Source organism: Hippopotamus amphibius, chromosome 1 (genome assembly GCF_030028045.1).
Source record: "Hippopotamus amphibius kiboko isolate mHipAmp2 chromosome 1, mHipAmp2.hap2, whole genome shotgun sequence".
Lineage (NCBI taxonomy): Eukaryota > Metazoa > Chordata > Mammalia > Artiodactyla > Hippopotamidae > Hippopotamus > Hippopotamus amphibius.
In genome coordinates, this window is record NC_080186.1 from 174,609,553 (window position 1) to 174,631,402 (window position 21,850).

Genomic DNA, 21,850 nt, shown 5'->3' on the forward strand with positions numbered 1-21,850 from the left:
TATCAAGTATATGCATGTGGATATCAGTACACAGACTAGTATGTTCCCTGTTATCTTGATAAGAGATGAAGATAAAATTTTCTTCTCTAAAATACAGTAGAACTTCCCAATTTTGTGAGGGGAATAGCTCTGATTTTCTAAGCCAGTAGTTAATTATCTTAGTTTCATTCATCAATTAGCTGATAGCCCTCTGGTGTCTCTTGATTGGCCCCTTTGTCAAACAAAACAAAACAAACACACACAAAGCCAGCAGAACAACTCTGGTTTATTCAAGTCTCTAGGCAGAACTCGGAGGGCAGGAGGTGGGGGTGGGGTACGAATGGAGTGTGGAGATGTTGGAATGGAAGAAAAATGCTTGAGTTTATCAAAAATGGTTTGGGTTAAATATGTGATTGAATTTGGCATAAGCCTTTATCTTTAACCAAGTGGGGTTTATTAAAAAAAGGTTTAAGAATTAGGATTAGGTATTGAAGTTGGCGTTAGATCAGATTGAGTATTAGGAAGCCTAAACTTTGGTTTTAGTTATACTAAATCTATGCTGCAGAAACTCTGATTTGCTTTTACCAAGGGAGTGTGTTGGAGGAGTGCTTCTACCCTTTTTGAACTTCATCAGGTCTTATTTTCTATGCCTTTTCAAGTCCAGTTGTTTTAAAAGCTAATTATTGATTTTTCCAAGCTGACATACAGGGTAGCCATGAGCTTCCAAAGGCTGAAATACTCCAGGGACACAGGAAGTGCCTGAGTGATCTGGTCCTTTGAGGAACCACTCTTCTAAAAGAAGAAAAGTTAAAAATCAATGTGTATGTTCTATTAGCAGTGGGACGCAAATTGTAAAATCTGTACATTCAAAAATACAAAACAAATATGAAAGTTAAAATAGAGGATTAAGTGGGTATCAGATTATCTAATTTGCCCTATTTGTTAATGTACAGCTTTGCTTTGAAAATAAATCTATTTAGGCAGATCTAAGGACTATTATAGATTGCATTCCTCTAGTTTATGTACCCCAGCAAAGGATGGAAACTGCTGTTTACTACTATTTTAGCATCAAATGGAGTTCATCTTGGGTAGTGAACTAATTTGCATTTTTAAAAAAATGAAATAAATACATTGAAAGCTCAAACACGAGTCAATAGACATTACTTAAAACGTGTGACATAAATATTTTTATTGACCTACAAAGTCACCACTGAATATTTACATCATAAGCAATCTTCTGCTAGCTCTAATTCACTTTATATGTCCACTTGACTCAGTTAAGACACATTCTTAAATTGCGATTGTCATGTGGAAATTACAAACCCGGGTAGTGCTGGATCTTTAAAACTTGGGATCGTGACGCTTGCAATTAAATTCAGTACACCCTTTGACTTTAAAATTTCCATATTACGGCTCCTAAAAGTGCTGGAAAAAAACAATGAAAAATTAAAGCTAAAAGTGCTTTAAAGGCTTAATATATATAAATACATTAGCTTAAGTATATTAGCTGTTACATACAATACTAAACTTGTTATTTCATATTAACCTCTCTTGTCCTGAGACCTGAGTCCCATTAACTTGGTTGTTGGGATTTGTCCTACAATACATTCTAAAATATTTTTGTGTTCTTGGTGGATTGCTCTGTGTTGCATTCAGAGGACTTTGACACCGGCTCTCCTCAAGAGAGGGTTAAATATTTGGGGGAAGGGGAACTCTGACAACCCCTCGGTTTAAAAATAGTACTGGCGCTGTTTACCGGGTTAATCTTCCTAGTATATTTATCTCCCACAAATCGATTTTTTTAAAAGAAGTGAGGCTGGCCCGAGGTGTTAATATGATTGGCTGGGACCTTATTTTTATTTATTTTTTTTATTTATTTTGGAGCTGCCTAGGACCAGGTGGAAAAGCTTTGCTACTAATTCCAGGGAAGAACCTTTCACATAGTGGTGGTTAAATGGTTGCTAGCGTTCACACTTCATTGCTTGTGGACCAGAAGCCTGGGAACAAAAGGGTTACTTGTTTCCCCACCACCGCCTTCACCCCCAAATCGATTTTTCTTATTTAATCAGCGAGTAAAATGAGACACAGGGAAAAAAAAAAATTGGAAGAAGGGCAAAGTGGTGGGGGAGGGTTGAAAGCCAGAAGCTGCAATACTTGGGAAAATCAGTCTTGGGAGTTCGCGCTGCCGAGTCCTTGCAACACGGAAGGGAAGCCAGCAAAACGCTCGCAGTCATTTCCACACAGCCAGCCTCCCTCTTCTCCTCGCTACGCGCTGGTGGCTCATTTGGCTTCCCTCTGCCACCGAGCGATCACATACATTATTTCCCCCAAGATAACACAATCAAACTTGTATTTACCGACATCCTCTCCTCGCAGCCTGTTTGAGATTTGTTTTAATAAATAGTGTTTTATGTGAATGATGTAGTAATTGAAACGGGCGCAGCTTTTTTTTTTTTCATCTTACTGCAGGAGGTTCCTCAACCCCAATCTGGTCGGAAAATAAAACGCTTTGTCTCCACAACCACCCCCCACCGCACCCCCACCCGCTCTCAGTGTGTGTTTTATACGTGTGTATATCTCAACCCCCTACAGTAGCCAAGAGAAAGCAGCTAGCCAATGAGAGAGCCCAGTTTCATAAAAGCTGCTCTCTGATTGGCCCGATGAGAAAGGGCAATGGGAACAAAGAAAAGTCCCTTTCAGGTATAGAGGCTGAGAGCTCCTTTTGCTCCACTCCCCCTGTGTGTGTGTTGTGTTTCAGTCCTGATTTCAGTGTTGCAGAACAAGCTTGTGTGTGTGCAGCAGGGGGATTTTTCTTTTCTTTTTTTTTTAATTTTAATTTTTGCTTTTATAAAAAATACACAGGACGGTCTGTGACATTTGATGGTCCATCTTCTTTAATAATAAATTTGTTGAAGAGATTATAATTTCCAAAATAAAGCGGCTGCAACCAAACACATTCAATGCAGTTAGAAGGAAAAGGTCAACTCGATCCAATACAGACCGTAAGTACGGTTGCGTGGTGTGTCTCTATATAGCACTTAGCGGGGACTTCATGCAGGGGAATGTGCGAGTTTTATGCATTGAAATGAGGAACTAGTTACAGGCTTTGGCTTTTGCATTGAGAACAACAGCCCAAGAAGGGTGAATTTTTATTCAGTGGAGGGTGAAGCATTTGTAACTTCTTCACACAAATTAAGCTTGACTGGGCACTCGGGGTAACTTAGAGTAAATTACCTTTGGGGCTCTAACCCAAGGAGAATAAAAGTGACACAGTTACAAATCCTGATCTGCAGTGTCCATTCTCTAGCGCACCTCACCCCTCCCTCTCCTATCCTAGCTGGGCAGGACCCTCTTACAAACCGAGCCAGGAAAATGGGGGCAAGGGCAGGACAAGCCTATTTCTGTTTCTTGTCACATCTAGTGCCCAATAGTTTAATATTAAACAAGGGAGCCGTCACCCATGAAATGGTTATAATTACCATTTTCCACCTCCTTTAAAAAGCAAGCAGCAAAAACACCATTGAGGGAAAAAAATGCCCCACCCAACCCAAATAAACCCACAAATAGTAACAATGGTGTGTTTATTACAGGACCTGGCTTGTGAGCTAGCATAATGTTTTTCTTTGTTTAAGACATGAGGGGGGGGGGCCCTAAAATCCAAGTAGCGTGGAGCTGCTCTCCCCCTTCGCCGAGTCGTCCCCATCCCTGGCCCCTTGGCAAAGACGACAAATTGGAGATAAGTTGAGGAAAGGTTTATAAGGTGTTTCTTTAAAACATCTGCTTTGCTCTTGTGCTCATTACATTTCACTCCCTTCGAACTTCCGAGAGCCTAGATCTGCGAGAAATGTTTCACATTCATAACTTGTAGCTGCTCCCACTGCAAGGGCGGGGGTGGGGGGAGGCGGCGGGGGGGAGCGTGTGTGCAGGGGGAGGGGAGAGACCTTCAGCTTTTTTTTAAAGACCAGATCAGTATTTTCTTGATACGCTTGTCACCATTTTTGTTCTCACGACAACCAATTGAGCCCTTGATCCTCACGTGATGTGAAAGGCTTGCACTGTAACAAAATCGCTCCTTTTAGATGGTTGGTTGTTGCTAACTCGCCCATCCCCCTCTCACAGCCCCGACATTTCCAGCAAAGCGACTCTCCACTTCCAATCCATCAACAATTCATTACTGCTTTTAGCTTCCAAACGCCAGCTAATTAAAAATACTAAGCCAAGCTCCGGGGCCATCTGACTAAACACAGGAGGGGGTGGGTGAGGGCGGAGGAGGAGAGAAAAATAAATAAAAAGGAGACGCACCGTTTGCTGCGACTATAAACGGGAAAAACTGTCCTGAAAAAGGTCGCCTTAAAAAAAAATCTTTTTTTGACTCTAATTATCGAATTACCACATGACTGATTGGCTTGAGCGACAGCGGATTTTTTTCCCCCTCGGGGACTATACTAGGAACTCGGTTCCTTTTTCTTAAAACAACATAAAACAGGAAAACATCACATCCTTTAGGTTTCGAAGACTGAACCAATTTTAAACGCCGTTATTCTCCCCACCCCGCCGCCCTCCGCCCCGAGCGAATGCTGTTATAACTGGTTTATCAGCTCACTGAATCATCTACTCCCCTCCCCCTCCACACCTTTCTTTTTCTCCTCTGGCTCCGCTTCTCTTCCCACCCTTTCCTCCACCGTCTCCTCCCTCTCCTCCTCCTCCTCTTCCTCCTCTTCCCTCCCTCCCTCCCCCTCCCTCCCCCACCCCCCTTCCCCCTCCTTTCCTCTTAAGTTAGTTCAAGAAATCAAATCTGTCAGGACGGGCGGAAAAATGCCACTTCCCGACTAACAGGCGGAATCCAGCCCAGATTTTCAGTCCTTTCTTCTTATTCTTTCTTCCCTTTCACTAATTTATCCCGATGTTAGCACATTCTGTCTTGTTACTAGCGGACGCCTGTAGGTTTGCTACATGGGATCATTACTTACTGATCACGGTGACTCTGAAGTCTGGAACTGAAGGCGGAATGAGAAGTTGGGAAAACTTTTTTCTCTAAGCTCTCTCTTTTTTAAAAACTATTATTCTCGATGCTTGTTAAGAGGAAAAAAACCCTTTGGTGCTTCTGTTGTGAATGTGAAACATTATCTTCCAGCTGTACAGTGACACATTTTTTTAAGGAGAAAAGGACTGATCCGTTTGCCAAAAGGGGGGTGGGGAGGTGGAATAATGTTATCGAGTGATTATTCTGGCTGAGATGTGTTATTTGGTTCCTTCCTTCTTGATCATTTGGTGTTTAAGTAAAATGAGGCACAGGCTTGTTTGCCGAGTGGAGTGGGAAAGGCATTTTGATTTGCTGGCCTAATTAAAAAATGATAAAGGATTAAAGGTAAGCAATGTCTGTGTGTGTGTGTGTATGTATATTTATTTTTTTTCCTTGACAATCAACTGTTAAAAAGGGGCTGATCCCTTTAAAAACCGTTTTAGCTGATCTTTGTCAAACACACACTCATTTGCGGTCATTGAGGCCACCTTGGCGCAGATCACTTAAAGTCTATGTCTTAATCAGTTTCCCGTACAGTCAGTAGCACCATATTTAACAGATCGAGCCAGTCTGTGACCTAGGAATACAGTAGAATTGTTTAGATGTAATTTTTTTTTCTCAAAAGGCAGATATTTAACCTTTTATTTAACACTGTCTTTTTAAAAATAGAAAAATGCTCTTAAAGACGTGTGTGTATCTTTCAAAAATAAAATTGTATAAACTATTGGGGAAGAGAGAATGAGGGGGTATGTGTATGGGGGGGTGGTGGTTATTCGTTGTTTTTTTCTGTTCCTTACTGGGAACAAAACCCAGATTGCCCAGACAATTTGTAAAAAGAAGTAATAAAATTAGAAATGAGGAAAATTTAGTAACATCATTCTGAAACTAGCCTCAGAGAACTTCCAGGGTCTGGTGTTTTAAATTGCAAGATCTAGGACATGTTTAAGGATGTTTAAAGCTTGTTCCTTCCTCTTGTCTGAGTGTTCAGGCTGTGTTTCTGGGGTTGTTGTCATGTGTATGTGCTAGAAAAAAAAAATCCTAAACTCTTTTTTTTTTCCTCCTTAAACCTTTCTGGAGTTGACTCAGAGCCTTAAGATATATTAATGCTTTTTAAAAAGTGGTTATCTTTGTGTTGTTGATAAAGGGCTTTTCTTTTTTAGCTACTGTAAGATGCTTACTGTCCTGGGTACGTTTTTCGGGTTTGGTTATTTTCCTTTAAACCTGATATTGGACTGTGGAGACAATACATGAGCCACCTTCCTCACCATCCTTCCCTGTACCCCTTACTGACTCCCCAGTATTAATCGTTTTTTTATTCTGGTAACACCCAGACAAGAAATATTCGACTTTTCCCCCCTTCACAGGAAAAGGTGGACCTGGACTGAAGGGTGTAAAACCCCTGGACCCATTCCTGGGGCAGGAAAAAGAAGAGGAAGATTAGAAGATTTTTTTTTTTTTTTTTTTTTTTAAGAGAAAGCCCAGCGGAGCTAAACGAATGTCCCCTCATCTCCAAAGGAAAGTTCATCGAATTTTTATTCTAGAGAGCTCATCTTCAGGATGTCAGTGAACATTTCTACGGCAGGAAAAGGTGTGGATCCAAATACGGTTGATACTTATGACAGTGGCGATGATTGGGAAATCGGGGTTGGAAATTTAATAATTGATTTGGACGCTGATTTGGAGAAGGACAGACAGAAATTTGAAATGAATAATTCCACCAACACCACTAGCAGCAGCAACTCTAAGGATTGTGGAGGTCTGGCCTCCAGTGGGGCCGGTGCTACCGCAGCCTTAGCTGATGGCCTAAAATTTGCTTCTGTTCAGCCCTCTGCTCCCCAGGGGAATTCACACAAAGAGACCAGCAAATCAAAAGTGAAAAGGAGTAAAACTTCTAAGGATGCTAATAAATCTCTGCCTTCTGCTGCCTTGTATGGGATTCCCGAGATCAGCGGCACTGGCAAGAGGCAGGAAGTCCAAGGGCGCCCTGGAGAGGCAACTGGCATGAATTCAGCGCTGGGTCAAAGTGTGAGCTGCGGCGGCGGCGGCGGCGGCAACCCGAACAGCAATAGTACCAGCACCGGCACCTCCGCTGCCACCGCGGGGGCGGCCTCCTGCGGGAAAAGCAAAGAGGAGAAGCCAGGTAAAAGCCAGAGCAGCCGAGGCGCCAAGCGGGATAAGGATGCGGGGAAATCCAGGAAGGACAAGCACGACCTGCTTCAGGGCCACCAGAATGGCAGTGGCAGCCAGGCCCCTTCCGGGGGGCACCTCTATGGCTTTGGGGCCAAGAGCAATGGAGGTGGCGCGAGCCCCTTCCACTGCGGGGGCACTGGGAGTGGCAGCGTCGCGGCTGCTGGGGAAGTTAGCAAAAGTGCCCCGGATTCAGGGCTCATGGGAAACTCTATGTTGGTAAAGAAGGAAGAGGAGGAGGAGGAGAGCCACAGGCGAATCAAGAAACTGAAAACTGAGAAGGTAGGATAAAGTCGCCTTCCTAGATCTCCTACTTTCCTCTTTGTGTGCATTTGTGTGGGGGTGGGGGTGGGGGGGTGTGCCTCTCTGTGCTTTATACTTCTTCGTGCTTTCTGGTTCTTTGTGAGATTTCTCTTCTGTGCATCCTTTCTGTGAACGTTTGATATGGGGCAGCTTACTTGGGTGCAGTGTTTAGCTTTTGCTTCTGCTGCTGCTGCTGCTGCTGCTTGTGTGTTTGGGTCCCCAGGTGGGAGGGTGTAAGTGTTCGAGGTACCTTTTGCCCTGCAGAAGGGCTCTTGGCCGGTAAGCCAGTCGCGGTGAGCTTTTAATAGAAAACCTGCTCCTGTACCCACTTACCTCTTGTCCTGGTTTCTCCCCTAAGGAGCACTGTCTTCTGTTTTAATTTACACATCCTAGTACTTCTGGTAACGTGTCCTTCGGTTCAGGGTTCACGTCCCCCCTCCCCCGCCCCCCAGGTATGTCGAGGTTCGAATTTACACTCTACCCTCCACCGATTTATTTTTTCATGATATTCTCCAAAACAGCCCTGTCAGAGGATATCGTCCTGTTATTGGTCCTGAATGAAACCTTGGTGTCCTAGGGTGCTTGGTTTCATAACTGTGTAGCAAGGATGGAATGGTTTTGGTGGCGGCCAGGACTCTTTCCTTGTTCCCTTGCCGAGTTCTTAGCTGGAGATTGAAGAGTGTTATCGCTTGGATTTCTAGCTTGACCAGGGAGCTGAAAGGTTGGTAAGAAAAGTGAAATAGACTTGGTGGATTGGTGTGCTGAAATGTGGAAAGGGAGCCAAAAGATACCCGAAATATGTGTTGCATTTGAGCAGTGGCGAGTGTTGATTTAGGTAATTTGGACCCTTCTTCCCATCTTTGTCATTGTCTGAAAGTCTAGTGAGACCCTGCCTTTGAAAAATCGCCCCCAGTGTCGTGGGGCTTAGTGCTGGGGGCCTAGGAGGTAATGGTCTGGCAGTGATTTGTGCATTAAGTGATGTCCCAGAGCTGAAGGCGCTCTGTCTGTGGAGCAGGTTGGGAGTGAGCTGGGGGAGTGAGTGCTGTCTCTATGAAATTAACCTTTAATTCTACAGATTGTGCCTTTGCAGAAGCAAAATGCATATCACGTGGTTTGTGGCATGGTTGTTTGGATACATGCTTGTTAAGTAATTCGATTTTTGCACTTTCTCACTTGCTCAGAATTGTGAAGTGTCTTTGGATGATTATTTCTGTGTACAATTACTCACTACTGTCTATTTAAACCTTTTTGTTTTCCTGTGTTCAAGATTTAAATGAGAGTACAGGAATAAAGTTTCGGTTTTATGACTTTAGAAGTTGATGAAGGTACGTTAAGGTGTAGATGATGCCAAAATCTCAAAAAGCCTGACTGCCCGCTTCTTCTATCCAAACCGCCTTGGTCAGACAGTGTTTTGCATTGATGAATTTAAATGCATTAAAAAAGAAATCCAGGCTTTGACTCTTAGGCTGAAATGTAGTTTCAAATAATTTCTGCTAAAAGGCGTTCTGAAGTCTTCTTATTAGTACAGTAGGGCATTTACTTTTGTTGCCAATAGTCTTCAAATTGCAGTTCTAATCTGCTCTAACTATCTAGATGAATTGCCCTAATCCGCTGCTCACAATGGCTGTGGTTAAGGAGTCAGAGCCATTTGATTGGATTCACTGCTGCCTGGAATGTGGGAGGTACTGCCCTTTTGCATTCCCCTTAGCCTTTTAATCTTCCAGCCAAATGTTCACATTCAACAATTTTGTTTAGCTGGCAATCGGAACATTTCAGTATCTCAAAGGCTGCTGTCATGGCAACTGAGATTAGAGCGTGGTGTCAGGGTTCTCCAGTTTTTGTGTTCTTTTCACTTGCCAGTCACAGAGGAAACGATGAGAAATGGAAGAATTAAATTATTCATATACATGCAACTCATCTTCAGTCAGAGCAGTATAAATGTGATAGTAGGAATTACCTAAATAAAGAGCACACAAGTCGTGATGGGCCTGGGGTTGGAGGACGGGAGCAAGCACAGCGCATGTGAATTCACAGCACTGCCAACCACAGCTTCTGGTGTGGGCACAGGGACCCTTCAGGGATGGCTCTGAGCGGCCTGAGTACTGCAGTGTTGGCCGTTCTCTGTCAGGCTCTGGGGCTGGCCCAGGACCTGGAAGCCTGTTCCTTCAGGCTCTCCTCCCCACTCCCACCCCACCCCAGAAGGACTTCTCTTAAGAATGCTTTCCTCCTTGGCACACAGAGATGGCACTGCCATGGACAGTGGCCACCCAGGGAAGTAACTTGAGTCCCACTAACTCTAGGTCGTGTGAAACTCGACTTCAATTTAGAAAATGCTTCCTAATAATGGGAGGAGACCTCTTGAGGAGGGAAAGATTTAATAGGACAGGCTTTACCTGACAAAATAATTCAACACTGAGGCATCCTTTGAGAAAGGTGTTCTGACATTTTTTGTACCAGGTTTTAATTTCAGCCTTGTTGGATTATTTGGATTTGTGAAGAGTAAGTGTCTCCAAAGTGAAGGTGATTAATTTTCAGCAATCGGATGTGGCTCGTGAGGGGGCCAAATGCGAAAACCAAAAGGGGGTGTGATGTGGTTTGTGTGCTGCCCCCTCCCCCATTGGATGGTTCACAGGAGAGTCATAAGACTTGCTGTCACTGGTTAATTTTCACAGCATGCTTCAATGTCTATTTTTGGTCTGTTTATTCTGTTTTTTCACTACACAAAGTCATGTAAAACATGATAAATTGGACCTTATGAAACCTAATTAAATCAATGAGAGTTCTCCTCCTTTATGTGGAAACCACAAGTATGTTGTAAAAGTCGCCACTCCCCTTAATATGTGAACAAAATCAAAACATGCCATAATTCTAAGATGTTTGAGCTGTATTTCTATAGCCCATTTTGTGGTTAAGCCACCGGTGACGTGTCTGAATAAGTAGATTTGACGGGTTGGCTTTTGGTTGTTAAAACCTGCTTCTCCACCTGCCCCCTCCTTTTCTTTGGAAGCATAATAGCCCGTATTGAGGCTCGTCTGCGTGTATCTTCCTTAACCGTCTTACAGTTTTGACTTATCAGACGCAGGCATTTGGCTGGGCTAAATAGTTCCATACAGTACATGGGTTTATTTGATCACTGAGAAATTAAAGAAATACGTAGAAGAATTCTTAAAAACAGCTGAGACTTCAAATACGCATGAAAAGCACAGGAGATCTTATAGTTGGGTCTTAGGGTTCTGACGATTCAGTACACATCCAGAAAAGAGTGATTTCAGTAGTATCATGCTGCTTTCATTAAGCTGGTCCTTAACAGCATAAATGTAGTGTCTACAAATGGACCTGTCTATAAAGGATATCATTCATTTTATTTTATTCTCTTGTAGAAGCCTTTTTACACTTCACTAGGGAATTCTGGCACATTTCCTAAGTGAGTGTGAGTAGTTGAAGAACATTTTCATTAATAAGTTTTGTGGATGATATGCTTCCCCCCAAATATAGTGCCCCCTACAAATTCTGCTTAGAGAGTGCAGTTTATCTACTGTGAAATAAAAGGGCAGAAAGGTCACTTGCTATAATTAAAGAACAAAGTCCATTGTTGTTGGACAGCAAACTGTTTTGAAAGCTACATAAGGGATTTAGCTGTTAAAAACGTTGGTAACTAAGGGTGGCTCCCAATCAGAATTGATTCAGCTCCTTTCCTTTCTATAGGCTTCCTCCGAGGGTGACCGGGCTTTTGAGGTGGGTGCAGAGGGGCTGCCCTTTCCCCAAGTGAGCTTTCTGTGAGAACCCATGGAAGCTTGGAGGATTCGTGTGACCAGGCACATCACTGGGTTCTGAGCACAGTACTTGTAATCCGCTGAGTTTGCTGGAGAAATTTTAAAAAAGTACTCAACAACTGATCAAGATTGTGCTAAAAGAGATAAATAATGTTTAGCAACTTTTAATAACTTTGCAAATAGTCTGTTAAAAAAAAAAGGAGAGGGATTGATTGTCCAAATGTCATGAGGTTAAGAATGCTCTTCAAGTGAAATTGCTTGACTGCAAGATGGTTTTAATTAGAGTGTTATAAAGACTTATTTTTCCTAAGCAGCATTTTATAGTTAGTAAATGAAATCTATGCCGAAAGTGCTAAGCAGAAATCTCCCTAACCACAGAGGTGTTCAATAACCAGATTCAAACAACATGGAAAGAACCATCTGTTCTTCGTTTTCAGCATGAAAAACAAGGATTGAATGGCTGAGATTTGCTCCAATTTTGACTGTCTGTGTGTGCGTGTTTTTTTTAATTTAAAAAAGTTCACCTGGTACTTCATAGAAACTCGAAATTGCAGTAATATGAGCAACACTGTGAAAACACGTGTTCTTACATTTATTTTAACCAGTTCCACTTTTATTTAAAAGATTTCCAGAAGCCCAGCCATTGAACACTTTATAATGGTTGTTCAGTTCCTGCAGGCAATCACAATGAGGGGTCAGTTCTTCAAAGATCTAACTATTTAGTCAGTATCTGAATTATTCTGTCAATTCCCCCCCCCCCCCCGCCCCGCCCCCGGAGGCAAGGGGGCCGGGCGGGCAAAGGCTCTCCCAGGCTAACTCTGGTCAGCGTTCATCAGTTAATCTAATTGTAGGTGGTAGCCTCCCGGACTGGTGTTTGCTCTATATAGACCGTGTTCTGGTTCAGAGCTGTTAGTCTGGGATCGTTGATCGTGAGGAAGCTACTCATTTAATGATGATAACTTTGGAGTCCTTGACTTTTAGATGCTGAGCTTCTGGATGCTGGTTTTAGTAAGAGCCCTGGGTAAAACATTACCCAGCCTTTGTTTGAGGTCTTTTATAGAAGCTAATGACTGGGCTTGTGCCTCCCTGAGATAAGTGACATTATCTCTGAGTGGGCTGACAGGAAACAGACATGCTAATGGTGAGGCTGCGGGGAGGACCTGCCAGGGTTCTGACAAGAGAGTGGAGAAGGGACCCCTGGTTGTGGTCATTAACACATAATGCATTCTTGCTCTTCCTAAGAGGCCCTTGATAATTGGAAAGCTATTTTAGCCACAAGCACTTAAATCATAAATCTACCACTCCTAGTTCCTTTGCATTCTTAAAAGTAGCAACGTAATGTGTTTTTTGTTAACAAGTGTGTGATCTGGTTTTTAAAAATGGTGGCAGTTCTAGGCGGTGTGGTAATGACGTTTGGGCGGGCTGCACATCCCACTGCTTTTATCACATGGGATCTCTCTTTGTCTTTCCCCCATGGCAAGGTCATCCCTCTACTTTAGTAAACGAAGAAGTGGGTCCAAAAAGTAAAAAGAAATCATTTTTATATTTGAAGGGGTCTCATGGGAGAGGGATAAAATCTATTTTTCTAAGTTGGGGAAAAAGATTTTGCTCAGTGATTTGAATGTGATGAAACCTGCCTTTTGAAGTGCATGTTTAAAAAGTCGTGGGTATAATTGAGTTTCAACGCAGTTTACACTCTCTGCTTCTTGAACAGAGATAATTGCCATGTTGAACACACTCTAGAGGTGTAGAAGAGGTGGAAGGATCATGTTATTCTATTCTTTAATATTAAGCACTGTAAGTTTTTCATAGTAATTACTGTAGCACAACATAGTTTTGATTGCTAGCACTCTGAACTTGCCGGTGATCTGAACATCAAGGGTTTTGCTTGAATACTAAACACTTTGTTCCTAAATTACTTGGATCTCATTCTTGTAGACGTGGAAGCCAGAACTAAGGAAATACTGGGCGATCCTCAGCAACAGCGGAGTGGAAATAACCCCTCTTCACTAGAACTGTTGTCAATAAATAATAATACCCTCGAAATCTGTACATTTAAGGTTATAGGGAAAGAGAACAGGTGAAGTTTCTGCCCCAGGAATGACTTCAGTCATCATTATAGGCTCATACAGGGATCAGACTGTTACCCTGTGACTGTATTTATTTCATAGGTGTGTATATAGAAATGTTATAATTGCATACAAAGCTGTTGGGTTGGGAGTGGATTGGGAGTGTTTAGTTAGTGTGGGCTTTATTGTTTTTAAAAAAGTCACCATTGATTTTCTGTTCTACTCTGCTGCAAAGTAATTGGCCCCTCCATATCCATCCAGTTCTCTCTCCCAGCTGAAGTTTCTTTAGTGACTTCTTGCTCTCTGTTGCAAGTTCTTTTTAATTTAAGCTAAAGGTTTTGGCAGTGAGGACGAAGCCTTTGCAACTGAATGAAAGGTTGTTAAATAATTCATAGTAGATTGACCATCAGCTGGGCTGTTTGTAATGTTTTGAGTACGTGAAGGATATTCAAGACACCTTGAATATCCTTGTTCCTAGAGCTGAGTTCTGCATATCTGCTAAATTTTTGTTAGAAATGCCTTTGAGAAAGTATTAAAGTAGATTACGGGTTTTGCCTGAAGCACTGAAGAGATTACAAAGCAAATACTTCTTATGTTTTGATAGGTCAGTGGCCCTTGAACCACATGAATCTCATCTGGTACTCAAGGCTCCCCCCCACCCCCCACCCCCCGCCCCGTGAAGCTAAATGAAAATTTTAAAATCTGTATTTGGGTTGTAATAGAGGACTCAAAGAGAAGGGTGCTTCAGTTCAAACAAATGGGTTGGAAGTGATGAATAAGTACTGCTGCTGGGTTTTCAAAGTTACTCTTCTTTCTCATCCCCACCTCCCATCCCAGTTTGATTATTATTCACTGTGACTATTCTAGCTCAACCACTTAGCTTTTTGCAACTCCTGGGAATCCTCATTCTGAGCTAGCACCTTAAGAAAAATGTGCCTACAGGGACATTTAGGCATATTCCAGTAATGCTATATGAAGGCAGCTTTTGCAGTTTAAAAATATATTGATTATATTTTGTATTGTACATAATGATTTTGGAAAGCAGATATTTAGGTTGTGGAATTGGCTTATTATGTTAACCAGAGAGCAGATGGCATGGTGCCACAGACGTATAATTTTACTTAAAGGGACTTTTAAGGTTTTGATGTGTTTTCTTTTCCTCTTATTTCCCTGATGGCTTCTTTTTATTGAAGGGTAACTTAAGGAGACCTGGTAGCAATTTTACTGCCTTCCCCTGACAGTTTGAAATAATAGCTTGGTCTTTGGTTGCACTGATCTTCTACCAGTCAACTTGATTCTGGTTTTTGTCATGTGGCAGTGAATTAAGGGGGAAAAAAAGTGTTTGTAGTATGTTTTAAGAAATGGACTCTTTTATATGCTTCAATTAGCAACAGACGACAAAGTTCCAATTGGTCACACTTTCAGGAACTCCTAGAAGTCACTGTTCATTCTTTTGATTAAAGAAAACTCCTGGTTTGGTTTTAGGAAAGCACATCTGGTCCTCTCACTGCTTATGATCCACCTTTTTGTCTTTCGCATTAGTCACTGCAGGTTCAAAGGTCCTGTCTAAGTTGTTCCTTGGTAGGTTAGCATGCTTTCCCCTTACTGGAGGGCTGTACTTTTTTTGGTCGCTACACGTACCGCGTGTTTGAAATCACTTGGCATAAAAGTACCATTTGTTTCTATGCCTGGATTTTACAGCTTTACCCATTCTTCACTTAGAACATCATCAGGATGAGCTGGAAAGCACTTCTTAACTTTTTTTTTTTTTTAACAAAGTGCACATAGCCAGACCAGATTACTTTTGGATTTCCTGTCACTTCTTTGGCTGATTTATGGATGGCTCATGTTAAAAGCAACAATAATGTTTGAATTGGAAGGGCTGAATCCTCGGGTTTTCATTCTTCATGGAGAACTGTTTATTTGTGTGTGGTTCACCACAGTACATGGATAATGCTATCAAATCTGTGCTTTATTATAGGCTTATGACTAGCACAGCAGCACTTCAGTTATGTGTTTCTGCGTTTGCCTTCTTTGCCAATTCTTTTGTGATGGAAATGAAATTAGAGCCGAATCTTTGCAGCCAAGGGGAAAATAGGCACAACAAGTAGAAACTGTCCCTTGAGCCAGTTCAGAAGTAAGCAGTGGTGATTTCAGAAACATTTTTCTCAAAGTAAGTGAAATCCATAGGAAAAAAAGGACTCCGATTTAACTTCTCCACGAAGATCAGTGGAAGATGAGCCACACACTTTGACAGATGGAGGCTGTTCCACCAACGAGGCTTTATCCCTTTATATTGTTTCACATCTGAAGTAACTGATTGAAGAGCGGTTCACATTCCCAAACCTTTCAGCTGCTTTGAAGGTGGAATGTGAGTTCAGTAATATTGTTGGCTTATGCTCCCCGAAGGGAACAACATGATTTGAAGACAGAGCAATTGAGCTTTTCCGCATCAAACTCCATTTGGCCAATTGTCTCCATTTACATTCCTTGCCCAAATCCTTCACCAGTCTTTCCCATGATGCCGCAGCAGATGCCAGACACTGAAGTAGAAAGCGAGCAGCTGTTTCCATTACTCCATGGCTGTATTATCCTCCACAATCTGCTTGCTTTTTCGCTCCCCTCCCCCACTGGAAAAAAAAGAAAGAAACCTTCTCTCCCTCTGACGTTTGCCCGCTTGGGTATATCAGCCTGCAGATTTTCTGTCTTATCAGGACCACGGATTTCTCAGGAAGGCGCGGTTTATTGTTTCGAGGGGGAACAGATGGAGGGCCCTGAGCCCCCGGGGGCGCGGCCGGGCAGCGCGCTCCCGATGGCGGGGATGCCGGGGGCCGTGGCGGGGGCGCGCCGCCGGGGCCGCGCCCTCCTTCCCTCCCAGGACCAGTTTATAGCCCTGAGCGCTGTAAATCTGTCAGCTCTTCACGACGCACTCACCTCTTTCTTCATTTGCTCCGGCTTCTAGTTTGACAACGTTCCCCTGAGGCGGAATTCTAATCTGCTTCCAATTAGTTGCAAAATGTGACTGAAATTTCCACATTATGACTGCTGTTTTACTTGCACGCACACATCTAGAAACAAATTAATGCTCTTGAATATTTATTTTTTGAGCCCTTGGATTTACTTGAAGAGGAAGAATTTCCAACTGTTGGGAATGACTTCCAGGATTTGCATTTTTTTTTTCCCTCGAAGCCTTCTCAGTATTTTTTTTTTTTTTAAGAAAAAGCACAATAACCCTGGTGGGGGTCCCTCCCCTTCAATCTCTTAATAAGCCTTTTCCATTTTTTTCAAGAGTTCTCAAAATGTACTGTGTATGTTCAAGTTACACAAGTCAATTTTGTAGTATTTCTAAAATAAACAAAACAAGGATGTTTGCCCAAGTTTAAGGGAGGGGTCCCCCATGTTTTAATAGAATACAAATACACACAGATTTGCTTCTAAGTATAGCTTAAGTGTATTTGGTCTAAACACAAAAGACTTGTTACACACTTTTCAATTCTTTCATTTGGTATTCAGAAAATAAACGAATCGAGCGATTAATTGGCTTAACAAATGCAAGGGGAGCATTAAAGATGTCACTGGGGGCAGTAACATTCTACAAGTTTGTGCCTAGATCCTGAGCACACCTTCTGGAAGCTGTTGGAACTTGTGGGTTGCAGCAGGCACAGTTGATGGCTTTCTGTGACCTTAGTACCCCTGATCATACATAATCCAGTGTTAGGAGAAAGTTTTGGACTCTGGGTTTTGGGGTGGTTCTGCTTCAATTACTCCAACTGTTTCTTCCTTTTTAGTGTTTTTGTTTGCTTTTAAACAAAGATACTGATCCATCTGATTATATGTAAATATTAGAGTGGTCCATCTGATTGTATGTAAATGTTAGGGTGGTTTACCTCTTGATTGCTGAGACCGTCAAATTTAGCTTCATTACTTGCCTGAAAGACTACTTTCTCATGTACTGCAAATTTTAGTACTAAGGCAGTGGGGTCTTGGGTTTAGTATTTGTAGAAAGGTGGTACTCTTAAAGAATGTAAACAGCCACATTTACTGGTGTATTTTATAGTAGTGTTCAGTCTTCAGCATCTTGGCAGATTGATATCAACTGTAATAATAGCCTTTAAAAAGGTGTGAAGAATTTTATTGATGGTAAAGTGGTTATGTTGATCACATTACTCTGTATTAGTTTCTAAATAACACCTTCCCATGTAAATAGATCATTTTTTTCCTAAGACATTGTCACATGTAATCATAAAAGCCCTATATTGATTGATTTATAATGTCCTTTTTTAATGTGCTGTTTTCAGTCTCTGTAACCAGGAAGTGGAGCATTCATTTCACTATGTTTAAAAATAAAATTTATTTAAAATTGTTTATTACATGTAGAGTATAAATTATTCAGATTATTTTATTGAAAAACTTTCAGCGATGCCGGAATTCCACAAAAGAAGTAGGAACGCTCTTTGTTTTGCTTCCTTTCTTCTTACTCTATGACTGGTAGTAGAAAAAATAGTGAGATTGAAATCCTTAAAAATTTCAAATGTGGGCCTTTCAGATTGTAGAGATCTCCTGGGTTTAAAAAAAAAAAAAGACAGAGAAAAGAGTGGCCCCATAGTGAAATGCTCACAATGGGCGCGATTGTGCTGGTCCCTCAAGTCCCGGGGTTCACTAATTACCCTTTAATGAGGTCGGTCTGCCCCAGCCTTTTCCCTACCTTGGGAGGAAAAGCACACAAGACAGTTGGAGTTCAAGTGGATCTTGCTGTATTTGCAACTTAACATAACTGCTTTGAAGGCCCCCAGGGTGCTTAATTGGGGCTGGGCATTTTTGTTTTGGGGGAGACTACACACAGCTCCCCATTGTGTGTGTAGAAGCCACCGTGCGTCTTGGAAACATTACATGCTTTTGTTGATGGTGCATAGTTTTATAAACTCCAAATGAGCTTATTGCCTTTTAACCATTGGGAGCACTAAATAATGGAAGAACCTAGAAGTCTCTGGGTTGAGTAGCCGCCAAGCAGTTAAAAAAAAAAAAAAAAAAAAAGAATGGTTTGATTGTAGAGCAAACCATTTGTTTACAGATTAAGTTTTATTCACTCGCCAAATCCTATGGACCAGGAGGTAGAAGAATGAGGCCTTCAGGTGCAGGAATTGAGTGCCCGATATTATGTTTTGTGATCATGCTTGGCTGTTTTTACCCTTGTTTTTCACGAAAGAAGAATGAATTGTTGAGTGGTGAGAACTGCTCAGCCAAATGCACTTTTTAAGCTGTAAAGAGAGAGGGGAGGAAGGAGGAGGCAGGTTGTCATTTCTTTGCTGCCTGGTCAGGAAGCTGAAAATGTAAAAGTTCTTCCAACAGAGAGGGGGCCACTGGGTGTCACTGAATTTTCCTGTTCAAGTGAGGGGGACCGGTGATGGTGGTGGTAGAGGTAGTGAGTAAAGAGTGGGAAGAAGGTGTGTGGGAAAGCGGGTGGCTGGTGGAGAGCCTTTGTTAAAATGGCCCCAGACAATGCATTCTCTTGAATAATTGGGACCCTTTACAGAAATTCTCCACTATTTCATTAGTTAGTGGGCATGGTACTGAATAGAGGAGAAACTCTCCAGCCAGGGCAGGGAAGTGGTATATAATTTGGGGGTGGGGGGGTGGGGGTGGGGTTCAGAGCTGTTGCCTGGCAGCCAGAATTCCAGGTTGTCTTTTCCTTCCTTCCTCCCTCCCTTCCTTGCATTTGCTCCCATTGTAGTTGTAGTCCTTCTAATGCATTTTTGAACAGTGGGTTTAAGGATATCACTAGATCCCTAGTAAAGTGCTGTTTTCAGAAAGTATCATTTTGAACACTCTGGAATACATTGTTTTTTATTTTTAGGTTAATCTTCTTGGGAGTGAAACCCTTTATCTCAAAGTGTTCTTTTGTGTATTAGCTGTCACCCTAATGATAACTCTGGTTACTTACAAGTATTGTTTCTGCAAGATGTCTTTGTATGCTGTTTGGCCGTGAAAAAGCCCATTCCTTCTGTAACATTAAAATTACTTGTTCCTTGATGCACATTTGATAAATTAAACTTTCAAATATGTTAAATTGGCTTAACATGATCTTGTTTTGTTTTTCTCCTTACTAACTTCTGGTACTTCTATTTTGGTATGATCCTTTTGAAATGGGTTGATTTTTGAGTCTAAATCATGGCTGATAGCTTCATGTTACAAATCTTTCTTTTGGCGGGTGGTGAGCAACAGGAGGCTTATAGGAATGGGGGGAGCAGAGAGGGTGTAAAGATTTAGGTGTAAATGCGTTCCGCCTTGTCAAACTAGTGACTTTAATGTGCTGTTGTTCGTTCTAGATGGTTTTCTATTAACATTTCCTATGTCAGTGAAGAAGGAGACTGGATTTTATTTCTGTGAGCATCCGGCATAATTTTTCAAACCTTTTTAAAAATTTTACTTTATTCAAGTATAGTTGACTTACAATGCTGTGTTAATTTCCACTGTACAGCAAAGTGACTTATACATATATATACACACATATATGTTTATACATAAACATATTTTTCATATTCTTTTTTCCTTTATGGTTTATCACAGGATGTTGATGCTATAAAACTTCAAACTTTTAAATCTCATAAAATTTAACACTATTGTAGTCACTAAAGTAGACTAAATTTGTGTAAATACATTTTTTAGAAATACATTTTTTAGAAATCATGTTTTTCCAAAGAGGTAAATTCCTAAATCTGCTTTCTTTGGGTGTAGTTTGACTGATATGTGCTCGTCCTAGGTTTACTTAGGAAACCAAAACAAAAGTGCAAACATAAAAAACATAGCTCCTGTTAATATTTATGACAGTTTAGAGGCTTTGCAAGATGAAAATCTCTTTGCAGTTTTAATCCCCGCTGGAAAGAACGTCCTCCCACCACCCGCCCTGCCCCACCCCGCCCCCAATAGTTAGTGCCTCCACAATGTGAATGCTTCTGAGGGTTTTAAAAAGCACCTAAAAATACCATGTATTTCAGTGAGTTTGGTCTGTGTTCACCCGTACATAGAGAATGGGGAAGCGGTGCTGAGCTTCCTGCTTTATTAACAAGAGTTCCCCTTATGTCTGGTTCCTGCTCTCTAACCTGTTCTGTATACTGTTTTAATTGCATGCTTCTTGTTGCCCATGTAAAATGTGAAAGGAAACCTGCTGACATTTTGAAGATGCTCTGGAAATGACTTTTATAAACCTGCTTACACCAAAGACAGGTACTTTCTATATTAGCTCACATTAAAGGCTTAAAATTTCCTTTGAGAGGCTAGCATATGAATCCGTAAGCCTGCTATAAATTCATGTACCTTATTTCCATGTAAAAACCAGTGTTTTCTACTTACCTGGAGTTAGTACAGCTGCAGAGTTACTGCCTGCAGATATTCCTGTCCAGTTTCAGGTTGGTGAAAGTTCTGTACCATCTACAGCTGTTTACCTGTGACTGGCTGATGACACAAAATCACTTGCCCGTCTTGGATTTTAGTGTAAAACTTAAGCACATTGAATTTTCCTTTTCTACAAGAATAGTGAAATCTAAAGAGATTTGTAGACTTTCGTACTTGAAAAAAACTAGAAAATGCCCAGTGTATTCAAATCCCATTTTTACTGGCTTTCAACAGATAGATACAGATCTCTTCAAATCATCTCTGAGTTTGGTGAGCAGCCTGTCAGCACACACGAATAGTCGTAGGAAGTTTAATGGTGGAGGAGAAATATACCTATTTATCTTTTGTCTGTAAAATAAATTCTGCAGGGTTTCTGAAGAATTTCATTTTGTCTTGTTTGTAACCCCCTCAAGGCTCTGAAGAATAATACTCACTATACAAATATTCTGTGCAATGAGGTCTAGTTGCCTCCATGTTATTTGAGCCTGCATGTGCGTGCAGAATTGGAGAGATTATTGAAGAGAGAGTGTTTTGCTGTGGTAGATGTGGTTTAAATCCTAGCACTGAGCATAGCATTTACTTTCTCAGCTTACCCACAAAGTCTGTGACTAATTTAGTGAATGTGAAGATTTTAGTCCAGATGGTTAGGTTTAATTGTAAAAACTGGAAAGATTTCAAAGTACCCTTTGGGGGAGTGCGGGAAACAACCACTAAACAACAAAAGAGAAGGAGAAGTCAGTCACTAAATATAGCATATTTGTATATTACACATTTATAAACACACACACCTATATGTCTTCCTATACAGTCAAGGAAAGTCTTAAAGAAGTTACTGTACCAGTCAGCAAGAACAGCTAGGATCAAGAAACATTTTTAATGTTTAATGATGTAGTATATTCTTCAGTTATTTCCTACTATGTGTGTATTTGGCCTTTCCTGGGCTCAAAATAGGTTTCCTCTCAAGTGTGTTAAGAAGATACTACTTTCCTGTCACCCTCTGTTCTTGGTTAAAGAGTGTTGGCAATTACCTCATCAAGCATTTGGGAAATACCATTCTTGCCCAGGCCTGGGCAGGTGCCCCCATGCTGTGGTGCTCTCTTGAGGCTCGGGCCGGCCCATTCTTC

At 41.6% G+C, this 21,850-nt stretch overlaps 1 protein-coding gene across 3 annotated transcripts in view; it reads left to right on the plus strand.

The window, feature by feature from the left end:
• Window positions 1-2,731: 2,731 nt before the first annotated feature.
• The window catches only part of ZNF608 (zinc finger protein 608), a 104,788-nt gene continuing 85,669 nt past the window's right edge, over window positions 2,732-21,850 (plus strand). For 2 of the 3 annotated variants that reach the window (XM_057736389.1, XM_057736404.1), the window contains exons 1-2: window positions 4,776-5,347; window positions 6,367-7,471. In XM_057736389.1, the coding sequence (XP_057592372.1) occupies window positions 6,560-7,471 (912 nt within the window). In that variant the 5' untranslated portion in view covers window positions 4,776-5,347; window positions 6,367-6,559. Of the gene's footprint in view, window positions 2,982-4,775; window positions 5,348-6,366; window positions 7,472-21,850 lie in introns of those variants that run through there. The other variant, XM_057736394.1, reaches the window with a different exon arrangement.